At 36.9% G+C, this 26,845-nt stretch overlaps 1 protein-coding gene across 1 annotated transcript in view; it reads left to right on the top strand.

Annotated features, from left to right (window-relative positions):
• crhr1 (corticotropin releasing hormone receptor 1) overlaps positions 1-26,845 on the top strand; it is a 92,826-nt gene that overhangs the window by 23,330 nt on the left and 42,651 nt on the right. The window contains exons 2-3 of the mRNA XM_041231381.1: positions 6,879-6,963; positions 22,404-22,523. Of these exons, the coding sequence (XP_041087315.1) occupies positions 6,879-6,963; positions 22,404-22,523 (205 nt within the window). The remainder of the gene's footprint in view (positions 1-6,878; positions 6,964-22,403; positions 22,524-26,845) is intronic.

Below are 26,845 nucleotides of genomic sequence, written 5' to 3' on the forward strand. Positions count from 1 at the left end.
ACGTTCTGTCATTATCCGTTAGTGAATTGCAGTATAATTAAGAGGAAGATAAAAAATACAATGACTTGAGTCCTAATAAGAGAAAATACAAACCTTATCAAGAGCAGATAACAGTGTTGATAGTTACAACAGTGTTAGATACGAGTGCAAGTGAAATACAAGATACTACAGATTGGGTTCAGTGCAGGATTAAATAGAGTAAAATAGGGAGCAGATATGGAACTTAAGTGCATTAAAGGCATAGTGCTATATTGTCCAGAAGGGAAGAGTTGAGTTTTACAGGTGTTGTCTGAAGAGATGTCTTGAGGAGGTGCCAGAAGGTGTTCAGGGACTGGGCAATCCGTAGGAAGGTCATTCCACCACTGCTGGGCGAGGGTGGAGAAGGAGCGGGCTCTGGAGACAAGGGAGCATAGAGGCGGTACTGCCAGTCTTCTAGTGCAAGTGGAGCAGAGAGGTCAGGTGGGAGTGTAGGAAGAGATGATCGGGGGTGATGCTAGAGGTGATCGGGAGCCAGTGGAGTGAGCGTGGGAGAAGCTAGGCAGAGAGAACACCAGGCAAGCAGCGGAGTTCTAGATGAGCTGAAGAGAATGGATGGCAGACGCAGGGAGGCTGGCTAGGAGGGAGTTGCAGTAGTCTAGGCAGGAGACAACTAGGACCTATTATATAGATTTTACCATTTCTCAATGCTTGCAGTAGGGTAGTTCTGTGACTATTTGGAAGAATGTAACCTTAAACGGACCTAAAACTATACCTAATACTATACACAGTATATATATATATATATATATATATATATATATATATATATATATATATATATATATATATATATATATATATATATATATATATATACGTGACGAAGGCTCCCTGTGTGTGACACACCTGCTTCCCCATATATAAAATAAAATAAAACATTTTGACAAAACTTTTTGAGAAACCTCCGCTTTCATTTATACTGTAGGCGAAAGTAGAGAGACATCTGTCTGAATCACACTAGCTAACTTACCACACACCACTGTGTGTGTGTGTGTATATATATATATATATATATATATATATATATACACACACACACACACACACACACACACACACACTGATAAACAATGTTAAAACACTAATGAAATGATTAAACTTACAAATCAGATAACAAGTTAATTATGTGAACAATGCTAACATAAGAAATCTGCATTACTATAAAAGGAGATATTATGTCTTGTTTACCTCCTAGTACTGCTATACACCATTGGCCAAAGGAAGAAAGAATAAATAAACCACATTAATTTGATTGATCATACAGTTAAACACTGGATATTGTACTACTGGACAAGTAAGATCAGAGTTTAACGCCAATGTTAATCAGTTGCACACCTCAAAGTATCTTAGGAAAAACTTGATAGAACTATTACATTGATTTATTTGGTGTTCAGCAGTGGTCTGAGCTGGAAAGAACATGATATGTCATGGCAGTAAATAACAAAATGACTATTCTCTGCAGTAAATTGTCAGAGATACTTTGTAAAGTGTACCTCTATTTGAAATCTGACAAGGTCTCAGCCTGATTGTGTCAACTTGTAAGTTGTAAAAATGCCCATTCTCTCTAGACTGCCAGAATGTGTGAAAATACAACTGGAAATGACTTGTGTCTGTACAATGTCATGATTTAAATCCCAATCTTTAAAGATAAAAAACGCCTGGTAACTATTGACAACCTAATAATCAACCTTACATACCCTAAATTCATCTGAGAGACAGACTTTATGTTTGCCAGTGGCATTGATTTTAACCTCCAATCTTATGTGGTTGCCATATTTGCGGTCTTCTTCCACATTGACATCGTGTACTAAATTAACATCCATGAAAAGGAGGAGTGTTTATTACCTAAAACACAGCTGTGCTAAATAGCTGTAGGCATTTGTGTGGTTAGAAAATATTTTAGATTATAGGTTCTAAGTGTTAAACAATGTTTAAACACCCCCGAAAAAATTCCTGCCTGTGCTTTTACTGTAATTTCATATTAATGGAAGCCACTTGATCAAAATTCAAGTTCCTGAACACATCTTGTTAAGATTCACTTTCCCCCAGTTTTGTCTAGAACTGTTAAGGATTTTTTTTAAAACTTATAATAATGAATGCCAAACAGGCGTTCATTGTTGAATCCAGACTTATTAGACTTAAATTAAGATATTAGTTTGCAAATATTTTTTTGGTTTCAAAAATCATTTTTTTGTTATACAACTAAAAATGTATCTAATGAAGACACACAAACCACTTTACAGAGAAGCGTAAGGCAACAGACTTGTTTGTTAATCTTGGAGTCTGCTGCATGTAATAATCTATTGTTCCAACCTAACCTTTTTTCAAATTTACAAAAAAAAATAAAAAAAATAAATAAAATGTGTTTGGAAGGCACTGCAAAATAACTAGTTTATTTTTTTTTTTTTCAAACAAACTTCAGTTATTGGTTTCTTTTAGGATTTCTACATATTCTATTTCTAATAACCTGGCTAATATTTTACACTGACAGAGGTGCATGTGAACTCTACATATAATTGCTATTATACTTGGATAGGACATAAAAATATTTCAGCTGGCACATAAAACTACTTTCAGCTGAACACAATCAGTATAATGAAGCTAAAACTGGTTACCCCGAACAGAGGGAAGGAAATAATGAGCACTAAATAATGTGAGAGCTGAACACTGAGGATGCATAGATGAAGAGGTTGCAATTGCAGATACAAAGCATCTCACAGGCTAGGGGTTTGCAATAAGACTTCTTGGAGCATTTAAGTTTTTCCAAGGATTTATATATATATATATATATAACTTAGCTTTCATGTGTGACAAAATGAAAATACTGCAGGAGTGTGACAGATAACAGTGCCTCCTTTTCTGCAAAGAGCAATTAATGACATTTCTTTATAAACAACCGATCACATTACTTTTTACATTAAAAACCTACTCATACATACTGTAGGTGAAATAAGCTTTCAGTTTTGTGAAGTTATATGATAAATGAGAAATGAACAGATGTGGTATAGCAATAGCACAAAAATAATTGTAAAAGAAAAGTTGGCAGAAATAGACCAGACACTGGAATTCTTCTTAATGTTATTCACAGCACGACTAGATATTTAAAACAGCTATATCTAAATAACCCAGACATTTTGTTTATTGAAAAATGTCTGTAGTAAAATTTGTTTATAGTAAAATGTTTTTTTTATTGAGTCACATTTTTTAAATAAGCATCTAAATGAAAAGGTGAGTGGTTAGTGTACATGTGTTTCCTTTCATTTCTATCTTTTGTGGATAGGAAAAGGCCAATTCATGAATTTTGGACTGTATACATGTCTCGACAGTAACGACAGCTTCAGTAGTAGATGATTTTCAGAAGGAATTTGTTAATAAAGTCAATACGTCGATTAAGTCATTAATGAACACATTTCTCATTAAAAAGCTTAATTGTCACATGCCACGTACATCACTTTCTGCCTAAATGACTAGATAAGGGGAATTCATTAATCAAAATGCATGCTAATGAGATCAAGAGAAATTAATAAAAGCACAATTCACTGTTATGAAAACTACTAGCCTACAGGGAGACAGCTCTCCCACCAGCAAGCAGCAGCCAAATCGCAATAAAAAATAATGGCAAGATCGATTGTGTGTGTAATTTGTAAACTTCATTTAAAATTGTGCATTTTGTCAAAATTAGCTATCATGTAGATACAAATCAGACAGTACAGATAAAAAAACAAAAAAAAAGCCTTAAACCCATTTGGTCATTTACCCTCTTTCTGTGGATATTTTGCCACAGATTACTATATACAACTCTTTTAATGTGCACTTTGCAATCTTTTTTTGTTGAAAAAGAAAAAGTACAGTTAAAAAACATGTATTTAATATTACAATACAAAGGTACAGAGCTGTGTTCCTAATTTGTGCAGGTGCTCAAACCCCAAATGATTCAAGTTCCAAAATGATGGCACCTTTGCCATCTCCTAGCACACCACATAGAATAAAGGCAGGAATAATATGCGATTAAGACAGGAGCCCATTCCCTAATTTGACCTGCAAGCTGGACTACTTCGCCTGCCAGACGAACAAACACTGCGCCCGAAGTCAGAGATGTTTTGTTTCAGTTGCTAAATGCAGAGGGAGGTAAATAGTGAGCAAGGTTACATCAAGATATTGGATGCTATGAAGGACCAACACGGGCATCAGTTGGTAATTATGCAAAACCTGACCAACCACCAAAGTCAGGGTTGCAAATAACCAGGCTGTGGTGAATCAGGTATCAGAGATAGGCACTTGTCTTACAGAATTTCTAGCTAGCTTAGTTCTTATTCTGCAAATTCTTAGTTCTCAGCTGCAATCACATGCTGGGACAACAGACACCTCCTGTTCCCAGCTGTGTCTGTCCCTCTGCGCTGCACTGTCCGACATGCAGATAGAGGGGGAATTTTAATCTGCCATTTTTTTGGATGGGGCTGGGGGTAAGCCATATAAGTAGGTTTGGTTGGAATTTATTTTCTTATGGTGACATCTACTTTGGTATGTATTTTAGTATATACAATTGTAGGATAAAAGTTCAATTTGTGTTTCTTAGTTATTACACATGTATACCATGTATTTAACTAGAGATGTACCAAATCCAGTATTCGGATTTGGCCTGAATATCTGCTTTTTGAGCAGGGTTCAGATTCAGCCAAATACTTAGGATTCAGTGAACCGAATCCCAATCCTATATCTTCCCATTGTAATAAATTCCTCCAACGTGTGCAGTGCTTTTTTAAATAAGACACAAATCCGGTATCGAACGTGACTTTTGTATACAAGAATACATTTGATGAACTCTGTCGCAGATCTCAACTCCCTAAATTACTGGTGGCACACGCACTAAACACAGCTTCTGAATGCAAACATACCCCAGTATGCAACCTCACATTCACGTTACACTTTTCATGAAGTTATGCAGTAAACCTGTAATATATAGTAACGGCAAACTGTTGTAGACTTTTGTGCTTTGTTCCTTTGTCTGCCAACGTGTTAAAAAATTTTAAAAAAAAAACGATGCACAGAAATATGTATTTTTTGTAACTTTACAACTGTCAGATATGCAAGACGTTGAATAATGGCAACACGGCGAATTCCTCTAATCACGTTAAATGCAGTTTCTCTGGTACTCTTTGTGTGCCTCCGCGATAAATAAACTCAACATGATTAGAAGTAGCTACCGAACACAACGTATTATAAGAACATTTTCCCGTGGATGCAGACGGGTAATGGAGAAAGTATACATCGTACATAAAGTGTGGGGCGAGTACGACATTACAAATACGTTTAGGCAAAATATAGGGTCAGTGATCTGCTGCCCGACAGCCCTGGCGGCTTCTCTGGGAGGGTTATTCTGAGGAGACTGCAGTGGTTCAAGATGAGGTGCTTCTTCCTCACCTTCCTCACGTGCGCCATGTATTTCTTGGTCACCTAGCAATCTTCGACGTATAGCTCTTTCGTGCAGGATGCAACCCACTATGAAGATCCTAGCCACAGTTTTGGGGTCATATCAAGGCACTGAAACCTCATTTTTAGTAAACCAAAGTGCCATTCAAATCACATTCCTTGTGGATCTGTGTGTCCTATTGTACTTCTGTTCTTCATTCATGTGTGGATGAGATACAGGTGTTGAAAGCCCAGGACGCATTGCAAATCCATAATCACCTATAAGGAAACTTTATTGTAATATCTCGTATGCCGTTTTCTATACCAAGATTTCATTATGTACTCCTAGGTTTCTATTTGTAGAATTCAAATAAATCTACAGTAGAGGTCAGCTGTCATATAATGTATGTATCCAGAGTTCTGATAGGCTACTGTGACATTGATCATTTCTGCAATACTACACTGGGTGCAAATAATGGTATATCATTTTAGCAATACAACACATGTTCCTTAAGGTTACAAATGGTTAAAGTGAATAAATCTAATTCTTAAGCATAGAAAAGGTTTAAAATGTTTTCATCACTACAAATATGGAATTATTTGCTGTTGCTGCCACTCCTAGCAAAGCCATACTGTAGTTTGTTTATTCCATTTTAACACAAAATAACTTATACGGTGAGTTATACTTTAAAACCCTCCTTTTCCAACTGCAAATTCTGATAAATTATGACAATTAACAAGGATTTCCTTTTAAAATTCCCACGCAACCACAAAGCACTGTTCATTAAGAATAACATTATTTTGTAACTCTGCATAATTTCAGAAATCACATTAGCACAATTTAATAATGAAATAGGCATAACGACATTTGAGAATGCCAAAATCAATGGTACTTACCGATTTGTTCATGAACACTGGAGTTATCATTTACAAACTTGAAAATCCCTCTATAATGTTGCTTTACAAAAAAAGTAAGAACTGGGATACATTCAAATAGTGGATTATCCTGAAGTTATTATTAACAGTAATCTGAACTATGAACAAAACTTATTTATAACACATGTTCCTCGATGGCATACTGATATTACCAGTGCTACAATGGATAACCTGCATTGGTTAGTATCATGATACCAATGGCTCATAACATGGTAGCTGTCAATGTTCTACCATTCCCCCTCAGTGCAGAGCTGGTGCTGTTGCAGGGCCACTGGAAAAGGGTGATTTTAGTTCACAAAATAAGTTTTTTTTTTTTTCCTGTATTGTAAATACCAGCTGGAATATAATTATTATAACGGATAAGGAAAGTATTTGTATGGATATCTGTAATATTGTTATCCCTTAATTCCCAATCTGTGACCAAGTAATCTTTAAATTATTATCCAAATACAGAATTAAACAAAATCCCTTCTCTATTCTCTTTTGGTATTCAGGTGCTTGCTTTGTGGATTACATTCCTCTCTGGAGCTGTGCCGGATCAGTCTTGTGATGCACTCAGCGTATCAAGCAACATCACAGGTAAACCTTTGATCAATACCCAATTACCACAGGTGGATCAGAGCAGATTTGTATGAGAGAGCGAAGCATAAATTACTGTTCACGAAATTAATTTTGTATGGAGGTTTGGAAATGCTGAAATCATGCAGCATCATTGGCAAAGATCTCAGAGCCGACATTGGCTGTTGTCAAACCCAATCTGGCTCAGTCAGTTGTCATAGCCCTTGACATGGGATGGAGAATATTGAAGGCTCAATTATAAAAAAAAAAAAAAAAAAAGACAAACTGGAATATAATATCAAAACTGGTAAGCAATAAGAATGTTCCAATCCCAGAGGATGTCATAGTTTGGTTCTCCAATTCACTCTCTCAATTTGAAAATATGGTACACAGTCCTAAAATGCAGTACACACAAGTTGTATTCACCGTGTAATACATGAAGCAGAATTTATTTCACTGTTATTACAATATACCTGCAGTAGTGTTCTTGAATGTCAGTACCATCGAACTACATTTGTAAAACCAAACTTAAATGTTTTGGTCAAAAGCCTACTTAAATATATTAACAGAAAATACATTATCCCAACCATATTTTTATCTATAGCCCTTATGCCAAGATGCTAGACTGGCAATGACTTTCCATTATTTTGAAGGGATACTATTTGACCATTCCTCAATGACACTTTTGCTCATGAAAGATAAGTAACTTCTGTAGTCTTAAGTCATACATTTGCAAGACCAAACAGACCTGGACATTCAGGGAAAACGTTCCACCTTCCTTCCCTGGAACCGCAGTTTATTTGGTCAAGCTAAATGAGCAGAACCTGCCTGAATGTATGTGTTTTATTGCACCTTTAAATATGGAAGCCCCTGCCAACCGACTGTCAGGAATACTGACAGGCCCATTGTGACAAACTAAAAGGAACACACATTTCTATATGTTAACAGAATGTGACAGGAGTTTTATTTGCATTACACATTTGTTAGACACCGACATTTTGACCTACACCTTTTTAGTATTACATTTAAAATACATACTATTTTGCTTGAAGCAGAATGACTACTCTAAAAAATTCAAAAAAATAAGCAATGTGTTATATTTATGTTTCATGTACTAAATAAGCTAAATTCAATTAAACATGTTGTCAATTGAATATTACCTTCATAATTTTACAGCAAAGGTAACATTATCTTAATTTTATTCAGATGTCTTCCACATTTTTCCTCTGTCTCATGCTGTAAATTGAATATATCGTCACTATCCAAGTATCCTTTGTATATTCCCTCCGATTAAAATTGACAATACAGCTAGTACAATACATAGTATTTCTTACCTTAAGAAAATGATTATAAAATGTCTGACCGCGAGCCAAAAAATAGTTCAGTGAACAAACGTCACCAGACTTCTAACCAAGCGTGGTCAGAAGGCAGAAAGGAGACTCGGGACTGAAGAACTGCAAGTTTATTTTTCTTAAATTATAAACAAAAACACACGAGCCAAAACAAAAATGTTAAATAAAAACAAGTCATTAACACAAAATTTAATAGTAAATCTCTCTCCCAAGTGTACTATCCCAGTGGGTTTTTAAATAAAAATACAGGAATGTTTGTTTCTCTTCCTGTAGCAGCAACCCTCTATATTCCCAACTTCCTGGTAGTCTCTTCTAATGGTGCTCTGGGCTTTACTTTTATAGGATGTGGCTGTTCCCAATTATCAGCAATTGTTCAATTACGGAGTAGCTACATTCTCGCGTGTTTTTGGCAGTGACAGGAATTAACCCCATCCCTACCAACCACCACCAAAACACACCAAAACACCCACACTATTTACAGACAGAGCTCTTGCTCTGCCACACCAAGAAATGACTTAGTGGATGAAAGGAGCAGGTTGTTGCTGATTTTAGCCAGGACACATGGGTTATGCACTAGAGACAAGACATCCGACTAAAATTAAGTTGTAAAATAAGTTGGGAAATATATGCGTCCTGATTGGCTGATAGGCATTCCAAGCCAATAGTTTATTACAGTACAACGTACACTGGAGAACAAAAAGAATAATCACACTTCCCTGGGGCGTGCTATTCTAGCACAGCCAACACCCTGGAGTGTGTTACTGCCTACATAATGTTAGCATTGATGTAAAATTATGAATTAATTATATTCACTTCCCAAATCTTTAATTGCACATGAAAGCATCAGATCTCCATCCTGTCAGTCAGTGAACTGTTGAGTGAGACAGACAGAATGGTGCATAAGGGTCAGCATTTTGAATGATGTAAAGAACAAGTGTCAATAAGTTGGCAACTTTGCATACAAGTAACGGACACAAATTAAATATTTTCTATGGAAGTTGATTAACCTTTAATGGAACTACCATAGGCTGTGGAGTAACTTTAATTTAAAAAGTGGAGCTGACAGATTGTGTAGCTGGGGTATATAGTAATCTAAAAAAAAAAAACACTGTCAATGTAAAAAAACAAGTTATAAAAACGCAACAGCTGTTAAAGTGGTGATATCAAACACAAAAGCCCAAGTTAGGAGAAGCATTTGGGGCAACCTTGTCAAGCATCAGGCAAATAGACACAAGTGCTACCTTGGGCTTTTGTGTTTGATATCACCATTTTAAACGGCTGTTTCATTTTTCTGGCTTGTTTCTTTTACATTTACTATGTTTTTGATATAGATATCACTTCTTTTTTTTACTTGATCAAATAATGAATAAAGCGAGGGAAAGCTATTTGAGAATGTGTATGGTAAATAGACAAGAGAGTAATAAGTAGAATAACATAAGAGAAATAAGAAAAGATTTTAATGTAAAATAATGGTAGAAGGGACTTTTGGACAGTATTGAAAGTGTAAACATTGTATTCTTTTAGTTGCTAATGTATATCCATGAGTGGTGAAAACAATATCTCTATTTTGGAAAGTATTGATATATTGGTATTTACGTAGGTACAAAACTACAATGTTATGAATGGTTAAAAAGGTACATCTGCATGTCAGTGCTAAAGGGTAGTATACTAACACATTTTAGTGCTCCTTGTTATAGCGGTGTTATGAACTTAGGTCAATGTAAGGTATTTGTAAAGCATTCTATCTCTTGATAAAAGGCCATGTCCTTTGCATTTCTTGGCCATGGTTTGACTTCAGTGAGTGCATCATTTGCATGGACCCATTTTCCAGTAGCACCCACAGAAAGAAGAAGCACATAGTGTCCTGAAGTAACACCCTGTCCTTGGTGTATGATAATGGAAGATAACTGGTCATTCCTGTTGTCCACAGTAATTTTGCTCTTCTGCACAGCAGTAAACTTGGCATTGTGTTGCTTTGTAATGATACTGTCTGGTTTGGACTGCAGTCATTCTTCCTGCTGACTGAATAAGTTAACGTTTCATTATTGGAGAAGTTTTTCATTGCCTACATTTGCTACCAAGAATCGTTGCCCATTTGTCATTTGTCATTTTATTTGTCATATAACTGAGTTCTTCCAAACACATGGAATCTGTACCAGGAGGTACATGTAGAGGTTAAACAGGCTGTGATAATAATAATAATAATAATAATAATAATAATAATAATAATAATAATAATAATAATAATAATAATAATAATTTGTGTTCTACAAACTCTGAAAAAGGGATTCAAATGATTGCTAGTACAGTCTATAATGTGATCATGTTAAGTAAACTCTTATTTGGTATTTAAAATTAATTTGTGTGAATTTACTATTTACTGGAATCAATTGTATCTTGAACTGACTTATTTTAAGCTTGAAAAAACATAGTAAGTTCATGCTTAGCATATCATCAGTCAGAAAGTGTGACAATTTAAATAGTTTTTGACTATTGTTTTATTTAAATAGTTTTTTACTTTTGACAATGGTTACCTAGCTAAATCTAGGAATGACAAACAAGCAAGAGTATTTATGCACTACATTGCTGAGGTAGAAAGAAGGCAGCTGCAAGAGAAAATAAAAGGTGCAAAGTTCCTGTCAGTGATGTCAGATGGTTCAACCGACAGCACTGTCATAGAAGAGGAGCTAGTATATGTGTGATTCTGCCAGAAAGGGCTGGTGACTGTGCAGTTTGTGCACGTGCAGTCTGTGAAGAGGGCAGATGCCCAACTCATCTCAGAAGCTCATGAAGCAGTTTGTTTCAGACACTGTTGAGACTGCTCATAAATATTGCTTGTTTTTCTTTTTCTTTTTCTTTTGACGTTGTCACCCACCGGCACAATGTTGGCTGGTAAAATGTCTGTGTGGCCAGTGGATTTTTCCACAGCATCCAGGCAAAGACATTTCCACTGGACCACCTATGCTTCAGTTCTTTATTACACTGTGGAATATAAATACTAACCAAGGTCACTCCATCCACATGGTAGACCTCTTTAAAAATAATGTATTCATTTGTGTGCACAATTCTAACCTCCCAATGCATTAAATGTAAATAAAACAGCTCAGCTTGCAGATCAGCATCATACATCATAAATCCCTCTATAAAAACACAGGAATGGCAGAGGTATGACCCCATAAACATTTATTACAGCTAGTATGTATTTACTGCCTTTTGCTATTAAAAATACATAAATACAAAATACATATATCCACCACTCCCTTTAATAAAGCCCTCAAAAGGAGAAAATTGTTCCTGCGAGAACAGTAGTATTGGTGGTCAACTTCTGTTAGTAGCTAAGCTGGAAATGGAAAAGGACACAAGTCATTTCTGATTCCGTAGGTGGTAAACACTTCTTCCACTCTCGTTGTTATAGTTTGTTTTCTACCCAGTGGGACGTCTAATTGCCCTTGTTACTGGGAGTTGTGTCTGCCATTTATACCACTAGCAGGCTCCTCTTTCTTTCACATTGGCTTCTTTATTCTTGCAAACTTGGCAGCACATTCACTGCATTCAGTCCTTTGATTGTGCTCTGGTCAAAGAAAGGTTAGTTGGCTTACATGTTAGGTCTCTTTCCTCCAACCAAATCAAATCCTCATTTAAAAACATTGTGTTTTCTTCTTTAAATAACTGTTTTCTGAAAGGAGAAAAATACCGCAATGTAAATCTCTTAGGCACAAACTGTTCCTTATATAACAACATTCACGTGAATTTTCTCCATTAAAAATGTTAATTAGTGGTTGGATTAAACCCCTTGAAAATAAGCCTGTTATCTCATATGGAAAGAGATACTGGTAAAATGGAGTCAGCGGCTACAATGTACAATATAATTATATTCCTATTTTGACAGCTTTATAGACTGTAATTGGGATATCTGTGTGTATGTTTTTCTTGCAAACCAGATTTCATGGCTGGTGTTACCCCACTGGCTTATCTTTGCCCTATAATAACTGTTAATAATTGAATAACAACACAAAGCCTCAGCATTCCTGTGACCTCTTGAAGAGGAATGCAAAGCAGCAATGGCACCAGAGCCTTACTAAAAGTGGGGGGGCCAAGGTCGGGGGGGGTTAAACTTAAATATAAATTATAAAGAAATAATTAAAATGTTGTATATATAAAATACCTATTTTTAGACCGTCAAAAGTTGTGAAATAAGGCATTTTTTTACAATGAAAAAAATACCACCCTAATAATAATACAGACACACGCACACAAGTGTATTTCAGAAATACAAGCATTAGGTACAGTCGTGCAAAACGTAAAGTCTGGGTTGTTTGTTAACGGGCTCTCTGCTGTGCTTCTGAACCATACAACAGCAATGCTTATCCAGAAATGTTTATCCACATTTGTACATTTGTGTGGGGCGGGGCCAGAGGGATAATTCCTTAAATCTACAGTAGCCTGATGTACATACAAAACTTTGACTGTGTTGCGGTGCAAGCAAGCATCCAAATTCAAGACTAAGGGAAGCAATATGCAGGGCCCTTTGAGACATGGGGCCCTACCGGTCGTATATCTGCATAGGCCTAATGTGCCCTTTTTTGACACCTGACATGTTTTGCTTCCTTCGCGAACTGCGCATGCTCTTTTCTACCTTTGCACACTGCGCATGCTCAACACATTTACTGTGCCAGAAATAGCTACCCAGACCAACCAAGATACGAAAAATTTGTAGGTAATATACATTAATTTCTGCGACTATGTGATGGAGAATATGCCCAGAATGAAACCCACTCCAGTTTGAGTGAAACCTGTTAAAAAAACCTTGTGGTAATTTGTGGCTGTTGGCTAGTGCATTGTTAAACTAGTCGGCAGCCACACATAATTAATAAACTCATGCAGATTGTGGCCGAGGGGTAATGGAATAATTAGTAGCTAATTAAACCCCTCGACCATGGTATATAAACCTGCAGCACTCTCAGTTTCGAGTGGGTGTGCAGAGGAGGAACGGGAGAGTGAGAGGAGAGACGAAAGTGAAACAAAAAATATATAGGATCAGTGAAAGTAATTAGTCCAGCCTGACCTGTGTTACTGTGTTCGCGATTTTGTTTTGTGTAAACCTTTTATTTTGCACCGTGAGCAGTGTTTTTGTTAAACTCTTTTATTTATTTTTGTGTTAAGAAATAAACAGTGCAAGCACCTTTGCATCAAATCTCTGCAGTGCTTCTTTTTTTTCCTGCTTCTGGCCTGACATCACCACACACGCCATCCTGTCACAATGAGTTTTTAAGTTTTGCGGTGACTATTTGTTTGGATTGCCGAGAATAGGTTCACATGTGGTTGGCAATGATACAATCTGTTGCAAGCAAATTTAGAAATGGTATCTGTGATCTGTAAGTTTGGGTAGCCCTGGGCACTGATATCTTGTAGGGTGTACGCGATGATGTAAAGCTTTAATATAGCCAGGACTACACCCAATACAAGTACATGAGGAAACATTGGGCATATGTTATCTGTAATGTTATCTGTAACATACTGAATTACATACCGTTTGGTAGTTCTCCATATACGTAACGAAAAACTGACAAATTTAAATCATTTTGTGGTTTCTTTGATTATGTAATGTTAAATGAAAGATATACATTGTGCTCATATCATTATTACATCTCAAACCTAAAGTTCTAGTTGATGTAAAGCGTTTGGCCATGGCTGTACATCAATGAAAAAGAAAAGTTTAAAGGAACTGATTTGGTATTCAGCCCAAACACAAAGCAGCTTCCCATAATGCCTTACACATGGGCTTGAACTAGCTTTCAAGTGATTAAAGAAGTTGAAGTTTTGCATGACAATGATACTGAGATCACCTTTTCAGTCCTATTCCTTATTTCATGTGGCTGTACCCTATTGAGAGGAACAGTAGCTCCTTGCACCAAGTTAACAGCGAGAACTGCCAGAGACTCTCTATGCAGCAAGGATAGTTTACATGTTTTCAGGGTATTGGGGCAGCAAAAGTAAATCAGCCAAAAGCACCATTTCACTTTTAATTTGTAGTTCCCAACACCCTTAGGTAAAATCTAGAAAATAAGTCAATATCTGTCATACAGTAAGAGAAATAAGCCGCCAAAGTAAGGTAAAAATGTCCTTTTTCTCGTTTCTGTGCAGATTTTTGCAGACCCCAGGCACTTGTATCCACGCATATGTGTATTACAGGACATCCAAGTTTAATGACAATTAACTTGTTTTGTCAACATGGAAATATACTATGGAACTCACTTATTGTGATGCCTATATAATTTATATTAAATTATTTCTGTTTGAAAATGGAACATTTGCCTGCAAATAATATCATTTTTTTATATAATATAAATCTAAAAAAGTCTAGCATGTGTGGGTTTTGATACTATAACCTTTAGTTTGCAATCGTGTTGTGTTATGCTGTCAATGGTACACGATTATTAATTGAAAAAAGCAGTATTTTGAAAGAGGAAGTCAGCCAGCTGAGATTCTCTGGACTTTTTTTACATTTTGGAGATTTTTTTTAGATTTTTTAAAATCATCATCACATCCTCATCATTCAGAGATTCTGATCTTGGTCTCTGAAGAATTTTGGTTTAACGCTCATTGTGGTCCCTACTGGCGCAAGGAAGTATGGTTCCTTCTCTTGATACTGGTTGATGAGATATATTTGGTAATAAATAAATGATATATATTTGGTAATAATAAAAGTAAAACATAAATAAATAAATACAATAATAAATATTAAAATAAATGAAAAGATAAATCAATACATTTGTTTATTTCTTTATCCATCTTGATATGATTTCCATTACATGAGAGTAGGTGCTAAAACTTCCTGCTGATATTGGACTCAGCTATCGCCAAGATAAGCATCAACTAAGACATCTTTTACTGTAAACTAATGTAATCCATTTGCGTTTCCTTCCATCTGATGACTGGTGTTGATGGCTGAAGTGTAATGCTGGCTCCAGGGATCAGCCTAGTTTGGCCCTCCCTGGCGCATTAGCTACAATGCTGGTTCCAGGGATCAATCACTGTGCAGCCTCCCTAGCGCATCAGCATGACAACCGCCTGGACTGAGCTGAGTAGGGTACTTTTCTGGGGTCTTCAAGTGGGCACCTTCCGTCCTTGGTGTTTCGTCAACTAGCCCACAACACCTTCAAAGGGCTCGACAGTGATTCTGGCTTCCCGGCATCACCCCACCTGAAAACAGATATACGCGTTTATCATGTTTCCCACACAGCACTACTTGTGGTCTGCTCTATTTATATTGTGATTTAGACAGACACAGTCTGGTTTCAATAAGCAGTAAACTTAACATGCACTGAGAGACTTAGGAAAGTTAGTAACTTTAAGTAAATATGGTTTTAATATAATTTTAATACATTTCCATTGATTTCCATTATTAATTGTATGTAAATGACTCACAAGCAGTATCTTTTTCCACACAATTCAAAACTGTTTACCACTGTTTAGTGCATGAGGCACATTGTATTTTTGATATCTCCACTTTAAATGGCTGGGCACTTTTCACATTTCCAATGTGTTTTTGTTTCATATTCTATTTAACAACTAAAAATATTTTATTTGTATCTGTATTACAATATTGCACAGTACCCTTGCTCATGATGTTATATATATATATATATATATATATATATATATATATATATATATATAAACGCTTTGCCGAAGAAGGGCTTTTGTCCCGAAAACAGGTTTGCAGGATTTTTTATTTACTAAAAACTATTAGAAAATTTTTTAAAAAATTTTTGGAAAAGAATCCCTAGGGAAGTTAAAACATGTGACGTCAATATATATATATATAATATATATATATATATATATATAGATATATATATATATATATATATATATATATAACCTAGATCATATCTAGTAAATTGGAACTTCTTTTTTCAAATTGTAGCTCAAGCAAGCCTAAAAAAGTATGATATCAAAACAGATTGAATGCATCTGGGTGCAAATAAGAGAAAATAACATGACTCGTATTTGTTTAAGCTTTTTATTTTGTGTTCCCTTCTTACTTTGGTTCTCGTAAGTCTATGTAGTATTTGTGTTTATAAATTCATCCCTGCTACTCCATAGCAACTCATTTCAGTTATGTTATGATGGATCTCCAATAAAGTCTAATTTATGATGCTGAATTTTGCCTGTAATCACTGCACTCCTCCATTAAAGGTGACCATTAAGTCTTTGATGAAGAAAGGAGGTTATCTTGCTAATGATTAGCTTTACAAGTGAATCATTCTTTCTCTGATCGCTTAGGTGCATCTATTCATTCTGGGATTGGGGAGTAAGGTATTCATAGGTATTTCCATGTCTGCTGGTGTTTGTCTTTATGCCTCAATGTATTCTTAACATGTAGTTTACAATTGTATGCTTCAGTAGGAGAGTCTTCTTGTTTCCTCTGAGGACTTGTTGGGGGGTTTTTGATGCTGTTTGTACGCTTGATGCCCGGGGAGTTTAGCTTCATTAAAAGCCACTGGTCAGTGCGATAAAGTGGACTGCTTCTCTGCAAACAGTCCTGGAGGAGCTCTGGGGTTTGAACAGTGGGTCTGAGCAGTGAGTCTTTGTGGTGTTGTCCATTCCTTGTTCTGCTGGAACCCTTGAGCATGTTCCCATTGGACTGGATATTGAATCCAGCAATTGGAAACATAGATATTTATGCACTTTTGATGGCAATGTACCTTATCTACATTACACCAGAGTGATTATAATGTTTTAACAAATTTGGTTTCCATATCTATTTCTTGGAACCTCAAAGAGGTTTCTTTAAATATGTATTTTTGTTTCAATGTAGACAACCTTCAGTCCTGAATTTATTTGATTCCAAATGCTGTATATCCTTACCATGGTTGGTCTGAGCTCTGTTGGGTTTATCCACATTTCAAAATCCACTGAACAACTTTTCATGGTTGCTAATTGTTACTGCATTAAAACCCACTGGACAGATAGACAGTAGAGAGAGACTGCAAACACAGAAATAAGAAAAAATACACAGTTATGTTATTGTACTGTCAATCCCTTTGTGTAGGCTTAATGAGCAATTAAGTCATCTTCCAATTTGTTTTGTTGCAGTGACAGATTTTAAAATGTACAGCTCAGCGAATTCGAAAATTGTCTCCTTCAAAACCAAATTCGGTAGCTCAGGATACAATGACACAAAACAATGTTAATTTTGAAAGTGTTGTTTTAATTGTATATAGTGCATGTTCCTGTTTTCAGCCTACTTTCTAATTAATTGGTTTAATATGAGTCACTTAGTTGAAAAGACATTTATAAGACACCCACGTAAGTAAACGCTATTAAAATGTAAATCAAATTACTTGTAACCTATACAGCATAGTGATCTGCATAAAATAATTGGATATAACACTTCTCTGGCGCTTACAGTTAGTTATCAAATTAAATATCAACATACAAAATAATGCATGAATAACAACAAAGTTGGCAAGAAAGTTTTGCCAAAAGAGTTGCATGAACAAAACTCTTCTGCACTGTATTGTAGGTCATAAGTCGATTAGTATGAAACCCAACTGATACCTGTCTATAATTCTGTAGCCAGTTTAATAGTCATATCTAAGGGTATTATTTAAATTACAGCCATGCTGAGCATATGTAAATGGTGAAAACGAAACCACTAGCAGCAGTGTGGAGGGTATTTGAGTATTTAAGTATGCCTGTCACAATGACATGATTTTTAGTTGAAGATTTCTCTGGTTTCATTCTAGTTTCTGGAGATGTATGCAGGGCTATCTATTTGGCTGCAACCACAGAGGAGAGATGGCCCAGTAAACTCAAGTAATAATTCTAAAAGCAATCTCTAGAAAATCAAAAATAACGAGTTTGTTTTACACTACATGTGCTTACAGTAGCACATTAACTACATGTAGTTCACCACTTTGAGAGTCCTTTGCATTATAGTAACTATGTTACCTTGAGTGAAATTGTCTCTCCTTCCTGACTATAAAGAGACACAAGGAATGGAATTAGCAAAAACATATGTCAAGAGTGATTCAAGTCACGATGGAGGTAGTCTTGAGTAAATTACAAGGTTTTGTCTTGGGCAAAATATATTATACTTTTTCTGTTTTTCCCACATTCGTTTTGTTTGTTTTGCGTTCATTGTTGTGTAATGCCCCTCCCATTTCTATGAATGTAAATGTGTATTCTCACTTGAGTTGACACTTAGTGGCGGGGCCCTGGGTTCACAGTTCTTTATCAAGCTGAACATGTTCTTCAAGCTCTTACCCATCTGACTGATTCTAAATTTATATTAACTCTTTGCAGTCAATTTATTCAGCGTTTGTCAGGCATGTTAGGTCCAATTTTTTTTCACATGCGCTGTTTATTTTATTTTTTTTCAGAGTAAAACAGGTTTAAAAGGCATTGAATTGCAAAAGGACACTCAGTACTGTATCTACAGCCAAGCCCCACCCCTTGTTCGCTGTATTTTTCACATACCTCTTTATAGACGTGCATACTAATAAATCCTCTCCTCTATTCTATTAAATCTCACTAGTTTTATCACCAAACTCCTCAATAATGTGATCCAAGTGATTATTTTATTGCTATAACATCTCAAATGTCCTTGATATTCTTTGAGAGCTGGATGCAGAAGCAGTTACCTCCTTTATTTTGTCCATGTTATCTCTGTAGTGCACTGGGCTATGAGATATGCCCTATTTTTTCGGGTTTATTCAGCACCTATCGGTCTCACTCGGCCATTAAAAGGTTTTCTTGGCGTTTTCCGGAGAAACATCGACTAGAGAAATGTGCTTTACATCTTTATGATGATGTTGAACAGGGTCCGAAATTAGACTGGAAAGGGAAAATTGGTGCAAAGGGTTAATTGGTGTAAACCGATGCCTCCACCTAGTGTATGGGCAACTGTGGTGGAGTGCCCCGCCCTATGCGTATTTTGTGTTTTATGTTGTCTTTTATATGTATTATTATATTGGTGCATGGGGTATAAATGGGGATATGCAGCACAGGTGATGTAAAATGTACAGTATATTTGTATTTAGGCATGGGGATTGCACAATCACTTCACGTGCTTATTAAAGTGGGTAGCTGTATGTGGACATGAGGAGTGCATAAGTAGCAATCGAGTCTCAGTACAGCTGCATAATTAGAGATCCAGTGTTTCACGTACACAAAGTTGGGTGTTCGCAGAGGATGACAGGAGAAAGAGAGGGAGAAATTAAATACCAAATAATAAGAAATGCTACTTGTGCAGGAGGACTTGCACAATCCTTGTTTTGGGTTCGTCCGCTGTCTGTTTTGTCTGTCGGTTTATTTTGGCCAATGTGCTGTTTTGTTTTGTGTTCAAATGTTTTGTGTTTAAATTTATAATAAACCGGCACAACAGCGCAATTCACTACACATTTTGTGTCCATTCTCTTCCTGGTCTGATGTCACCACCAGACAGACTGTTCACAGCAAAGTAACCCCCAACTAGGAATTTATTCTACTTTGTGTAACCTCAGTATAGTATTCACACACACACACACACACACACACAGCATTAGAATACACTAAATGAATTTATAGTGTTACTAAAGTGGGCCCACAAACAAATGTCAGCTACAACACATGTAGAGTAAAAAAATGTGGCAGGCCTGAATCATGGCTGCAGTTCCTTTCAATTGCCATATGGTCCAGTGCAACTCATAGAGTGAAAAAACTAACACACAGGCAGTTTTTCAGTAAATTGTTTTTATCCCACAGTACTCAGGGTTTTCTCCTGGTAACCATGAGTGCTATCTGGGTGTCAGGTGAATCTTCAGAAGCCGATAGTAGCATAAATTAATTTTATCTAGGGGGCTCCAGAGTGGCGCAACGGTAAAGGCACTAACCATGGAGTGCAGGATGCACCCTATAGCCTGGAGGTTGCTGGTTTGAGTACAGGCTATTCCACTGCCAACCGTGGACGGGGCGGTTAGGGACTAAGTTGGTTAAGGTCACAATGCATCGGCTCACACGACACTGTAGCTCTGAGGTGACTGCATGGTGGACCTGCAGGCGCCCAGCCAGTCTCTAGGCAGGACATTCACATGTAGGATCCACACCCTCTGCCTATGTAGGGACATCTCCCCTTTAGGCCCTGTGTCCGCCACAGGGTTTTGAATCGAGTGTCGGGCATGTCTGCCTCCCTTTTCTCCAAGGTAGTTTCTCCGTCAGACCCCTCAATGTAATGGGAAGAACTGGTCTCACTCTCTTCTAGGGCTTGTTTTAGTTCATCCAGAACAGTTCCATGCTCTGGGTGCCAGTAGGCTCATTATTACTTTCTTCAGGAACTAAATGGTCCTGGCAGCATACTTCCCATCATACCTTTCATTAACATGTGTCACATTGTTAGGCACGCCCTTCTTCTGGTGCCGTTTAGGCTGTGCTCTGGTAACATGTGTATGTGACGATTTGTGTATCTCTAAACAGACAGGCATTCACTAGATAGCCAGTGGGTAAAAGGTGATCACGGTGAACAGTCTTCACAATACCCATTCCTTTCTCAGGCTTGACCCTGTTTACAGGCATGTTAAGTAACATATCCACTATTACTTTATTGTTTTCCATCTGTCCTACAATTTGTGCTTCCTGTGTGTTTAACCTACTTAATGTTAATGTTGAAGTAGGTTACAATATTTTTTTTCATTAAAAAGTTGTTGTTGTTCTTTGTTGAAATTAATGTTCAGCTTTCATATTTTGTTGTGTACTACTCATTTAATCAAACCAAGTAGTGTAAGACGTTGCTTGTATCGTTCATGACGTTTGTCAAATCAAGTAAGATTGTTTGTGTATAAAAAAAATGACAATAGAGTTGTTGTCAGTGTCATCTTATTTAAATGCACTCAAGCTGAAATCGTAAAGCAATTTAAAGTAGGCTACAAACATGGCAGCGGACTCTCTCTTTAGCGTGCACGCAATAACTTGCAGACTTAATGCAACTGTATTGAGATTTTAAAAAGAAAGCATTTTATGAGATTTTTTAACTAGAGGTACCGGCGCTATGATTTTGCACGCCCAGAGGTTCCATGGCTGTGCCTCAGCACTGCATGCACGCCCCTTACCTACCTACGCTTTAGTGACGTGGCATGTTGAATTTGAAACCACATTCATTATAGAGATTCACTGGCTGTATAACCTTTCACACAGGCAGTTATGACGGTTCAGTACCATCTCTGAACCACCTCACGAGGTGGCTCAGAGACGGCATAAAATATGAAAAAATATCAAATTTGGCAGTATAGGCAATTCACACAGACCTATCAGCTGCTTCAGTGGCGGTTCTGAACCGTAATAGCTGTGTGAAAGCACCTTGACATTACTCTGAAGGATTAGCATTTTGCCAAGTCATTCTGCAATGGTGGCTGCCAAGGCAGGTAGCACATTTAAATGTTCTTGGCATGTACATTTTCTCCAGTATTACAATGATCAGAAAGTTCATTCAGTCCCCTGGCCAGGGAGTACCAATTGTACACTTGTTAGGAGAAAAAAGCCATTCTTAGGCAATAACCTCTATGGAACCAGTTCTGAGCCTCATTGTCTTGCACTGCTATGACAGCTGTGTAATGATTAAAAGTGGCAAGGGTCTATAGTGCATTCAACCTATAGCTATCAATACTGACAGGTACTTTTAAAAGGGCAATACCCAGTGCGTTGGGTTTGCAATCAACAATGTGGTTCGCATTAAGAGCGTGCAAAACAACTGAATATTGTACTCCTCTTTAGAGATATCTAAACATGAATTGCCATTCACAATGGGGAGAAATACTGGCTCAGAGGATAAACTGTGAACAAAGTTCATTAGCTGTGATATTTTACACATACTTTTTTCAAATGGTTCAACAGCAATAATGAACACTTATGTTTGTACGTTGTATACTATATGAGAACAGCAAAAACGACTGGAGTGCTTGACCTACAGTCCCTTCCCATATCATTCTTGCTATCCTCAAATATGCAATGAAGTAAATGTTTTGTTTATTAGGCATTAGCATGCATGTTTGTCAATCTGACTGTATTAGGTGACATTATCAAAATCTGCATTTTAGATAAACCATGCCTTTTTTTCTTTTTTTTCAGGTCCAGCATGCAATTCATCAATAGATTTGATAGGGACCTGTTGGCCAAGAAGCAGTTCTGGCAAAATTGTCTCCCGACCATGTCCTGAATATTTCTATGGAGTCAGATACAACACTACAAGTAAGAGAATCTTTGTCTTGATCTTATAGAATCTGATCTACACATAACCAAAATACAACACCCGCAGCATGTCTTCCATTGCAATGAAAATTCCAGAAACGCCCCTTTTAGCTGGGCTACAAGGGAATGTGACCTCCAGACTGTAAAAAGCTCAATATGCTGTAGAATTAGCCTACAGAATGTGTTGACTCAGACAAAAATCTGTGTGCTGAACCTGTTTGATATGCTTATTGCTTTTTAATGCCTTGCTTTAATCTTGTCTATAACAGATTCCTCATCAATTCAATTTGTATTCTATTGTTATGTAATGCCAGTTCAAGTAGAATATTGTTTTATGACTAGTTATCCACCAAGAAAGTAAAGCACTTTGGAATCAATGGTAAACAATAGCATTTAGAGTCTCTTTTTGGAAATAGCAGTGGTCATGGTCAGATTTTAAAAGATACGATGAAAGTGCCGTGCCTGCCGATAATATTTATATATAATATATATATATATATATATATATATATATATATATATATATATATATATATATATATATATATATATATATATATATATATTCCCATTTTATTCCATTGACTGGCATTTAGTTACCAAATGCTATATGCATGCTGCATTAAGCACCATTGGCCATCCATTTTGCATTATTTTGAGATATGTGCATGCATCAGTGGTTTATTGCTTATGCTATTATTAATGTAGTTTTATAATTTGAACTTGAAATTAAAAATGAGGAATACTTTTAAAACATCATAACACATCGCAAACTATTGCAAATTTCGGTATGACACCATAATTAATACTTTTAGAGGTGTCTTGAGTCAGCATTTACATGGAGAGCAACTGAATATTCAGTTATTTCCGGATTGGCTAGGAAGTCTGTATGCGTGAAGTATGGAAATGTTTTGGCTTTGAGGTGGCTGGTGATAGAATAGTAAAACAGTATAACGAGACCTTGTTATTCTCCATGGGTAAGGTGAACCAGATACCACCAAATTAAAGTTAATTATTGCTTTTCATATGTAAATATCTGTTAACATCTGTATATGTTTAACATTGCACAGTGTTTTGTAAGACTTCGATATATCAATATTTCGAAGTACGTGCACGAAATCGATTTTCATATCGTGACCCACCCCTACTTTTCAGTGTAATTGTAATTATAATTGCAATTACTGCAGCATAATTGAAATTGTAATTGAACCAAATATCATTGTAATTCCAATTTCAGCAAACAATTATGCTGTAATTGTTATTTTAATTATAATTGAACCCAGGACTGGTGCACATCCTAACTAAAAGCCAAGTTCCACATCAGCATTTTAATTTAGCTATTCTTCACTCATGGTGATAGCTGTGTGCCTACTGATCATTGAGATCTGAGCCTAATTTTTCCCTGCTCTTGCAGGTTTCAAACAACAGACTTGATAAGGCTCCCTGATAATCTATTACAGCAGACCAAAGTTACAACAGCTATACATGCCCTTCTGATCAACAGATAAAAAAGATATGCTGAGCAGTGTGTATGCTATCCACTCCCACCAAACAAGTAAGCAAATGCTGCCACAGCTGTCTTGTAGAACGATCGCTAATGCTGTTGTGAAAAAATCCAGCAAGGGGTCATCGAATTCATAAGGGCAATGCTCCTTTTTCATTGAATTTATAATGCATTTTTTGCTAACGAAGCAGAACTGTCTGTAACTAGATTGGTATGTGCAGCAGCATGTGGTGCAGCTTGACCTTCCCTTGGGAATAGTTGTCAAGATACTAATGAATTCCATGTTGCTAAATGAAATTGGAGTTTTGTATAAATGAAGAGGGGGAGGGTTATTACAAATCATTCTACTTAAACCTTGCTTAATATAGGTCAAGGTATTTTGCCATAAAAGCACTTTGAAGAATGACGCTCGCCTGTGAACTTGTGCCGATATATTATTATTATTATTATTATTATTATTATTATTATTATTATTATTATTATTATTATTATTTACTTATTTATTTATTTATGTATTTATTTTTAGCAGATCCCCTTTCCCAGGGCGACTTACAGTTGTATACAAAAAAAAAATGATCAAGAATTACATTCCAAGTAAGAGCAAGATACAAAATACAGTGGCTTCAGTCCTAATAAGAGCAAATACAAAACATAGTTTGATTTGATATCAGGGCAGTTCGAGAGCAGATAACAGTGTTGATAGATACATCAGGGTTAGATACGAGTGCAGGTGAAATACAAGATACTACAGATTGGGTTGAGTGCAGGATTGAATACAGTACAATAGGGAGCAGATAAGAGCAAGTTAAAGGGCATTAAAGACAGAGTGTTTTATTGTCCAGAAGGGAAGAGTTGAGTTTTACAGGTGTTGTCTGAAGAGTTGTGTCTTGAGGAGGCGCTGGAAGGTGGTCAGAGACTGGGCAGTCCTGACATCCATAGGAAGGTCGTTCCACCACTGCGGGTGAGGGTGAAGAAGGAGCGGGCTCTGGAGGCAGGGGAGTGTAGCGGAGGTACAGCCAGTCTTCTAGTGCAGGCGGAGCGGAGATGTCAGGTGGAGGTATAGGGAGAGATGAGGGACTGGAGGTAGCTGGGTGCAGTCTGGTCAAGGCATCGGTAGGCGAGTACAAGAATCTTGAACTGGGTGCGAGCGGAGATCAGGAGCCAGTGGAGTGAGCGGAGCAGTGGAGTAGCGTGGGAGAAGTGAGGCAGAGAGAGCACCAGGCGAGCAGCAGAGTTCTGGATGAGCTGGAGCGGATGGGTGGCGGATGCAGGGAGGCCGGCCAGGAGGGAGTTGCAGTAGTCTAGGCGGGAGAGTACCAGGGCCTGGATGAGGAGTTGTGTGGAGTAGTTGGTGAGGAAGGGTCAGATTCTTCGTATGTTGCTCAGGAAGAATCAGCAGTTGCGTGCTAGAATGGAGATGTGCTGCAAGTAGGAGAGGCAGACACCCCAGCAAGACCAAAGGACCAAGACTACAGCATGCAGATATTTCACAGTGCTAATGATATGATGCCATCGTGTTTACCTGTGTGATTTGGTTCTTAACCAATATACAGTTAAGATATAACTGTATATTACTAACTGTAAATATACAGTGGCACCATTCCACTTATGGCTCATACCTACAGAAGTTTGTTGAATCTAAAACATATGAAATGCTGAATTATCTTGGTCTATAATTTCTGGCAATTTACTTGATTTCCCTTCCCAAAAACTATATCAAAGACATGTGTGATTCACATGTGGAATTAGGACACATTGAAGCACACATATGGTTCATCTTATCAGTGTGTTATCCATGTGTAAAACACTTGCTCAATAAAGAGAATATGTACAAAAATAGCTTCGTTTTTTTTAATTAGTACAGCCTATATGCGACACTACACCATTAAATCTACAGTGTGCTAATATACTTCCGCTCCATCCTGCATTCATAAATTCTGAGTTGATTACCATGACAGGAGCTGTGCATAAAATAAATAAATTACAATATAAATGTGCTCCTTTGTTCATGGTAATCAATTGATTTGAGAATGTGGTCTATTGGAGTGCTGTTGGACTGAGAGGGTGTCTGGCTACTGATGAGTTCAAGTTCATCATCATCTATTACTCTCAACACAAACTCTGCGTTATTGATATAACAGTGCTCCCCTGCTTCTTTACCTTTGCTTCTGGCTACAATCAATTTTATTAAAAACCCCATTGACTGAACAAGGAGTTCATTAGAATGCTTCAACTTCTTGGTAAAGATGAAGGGTATTAATGATATATTTATATGGAAGTTGTTTCACCTTTAACCCTTTCATGCATGAAATATTGAAAATAGCTGAAAAAAGTTTTGGACACATAATAAATATATTTTTCATTGAACATTAAAAAAAAAAAATCCTGTTGCTTTATATTGCAAATAAATGGCATAATTAGGTGAGGGTATCATGCTTTTGCGTCTTCCGTATGTCCACATATAAAGACTAGAAGAGAGTTGTTTTTGTATCTGTCCCCATCTGAGGTCTCCATGCACGATAGAGTTAATGAAACTACAGTATCAAAGGGTACTGTATATTTTGCAGGAATGAACTTCTCTATTGCATCATTTTGTCCATATGTATGCAATCCTACATAGTCCCACTTGTACAATTCTGCTTATTTTAAAGACAAAATTCCCATCTTATATACTGTACCCTGCCATAGAATCAGACATAGACTTTATTCAATTCCAGCTCAGGCAGCAAGTGAAATGAGTTTAGTGGTCTCAGCATAGCCCATAGCAGAGATTAATTCATGCAAGCACAGTACCCTTGGCATTGCAGTATAAGCTTGC

Source organism: Polyodon spathula, chromosome 28 (genome assembly GCF_017654505.1).
Source record: "Polyodon spathula isolate WHYD16114869_AA chromosome 28, ASM1765450v1, whole genome shotgun sequence".
Lineage (NCBI taxonomy): Eukaryota > Metazoa > Chordata > Actinopteri > Acipenseriformes > Polyodontidae > Polyodon > Polyodon spathula.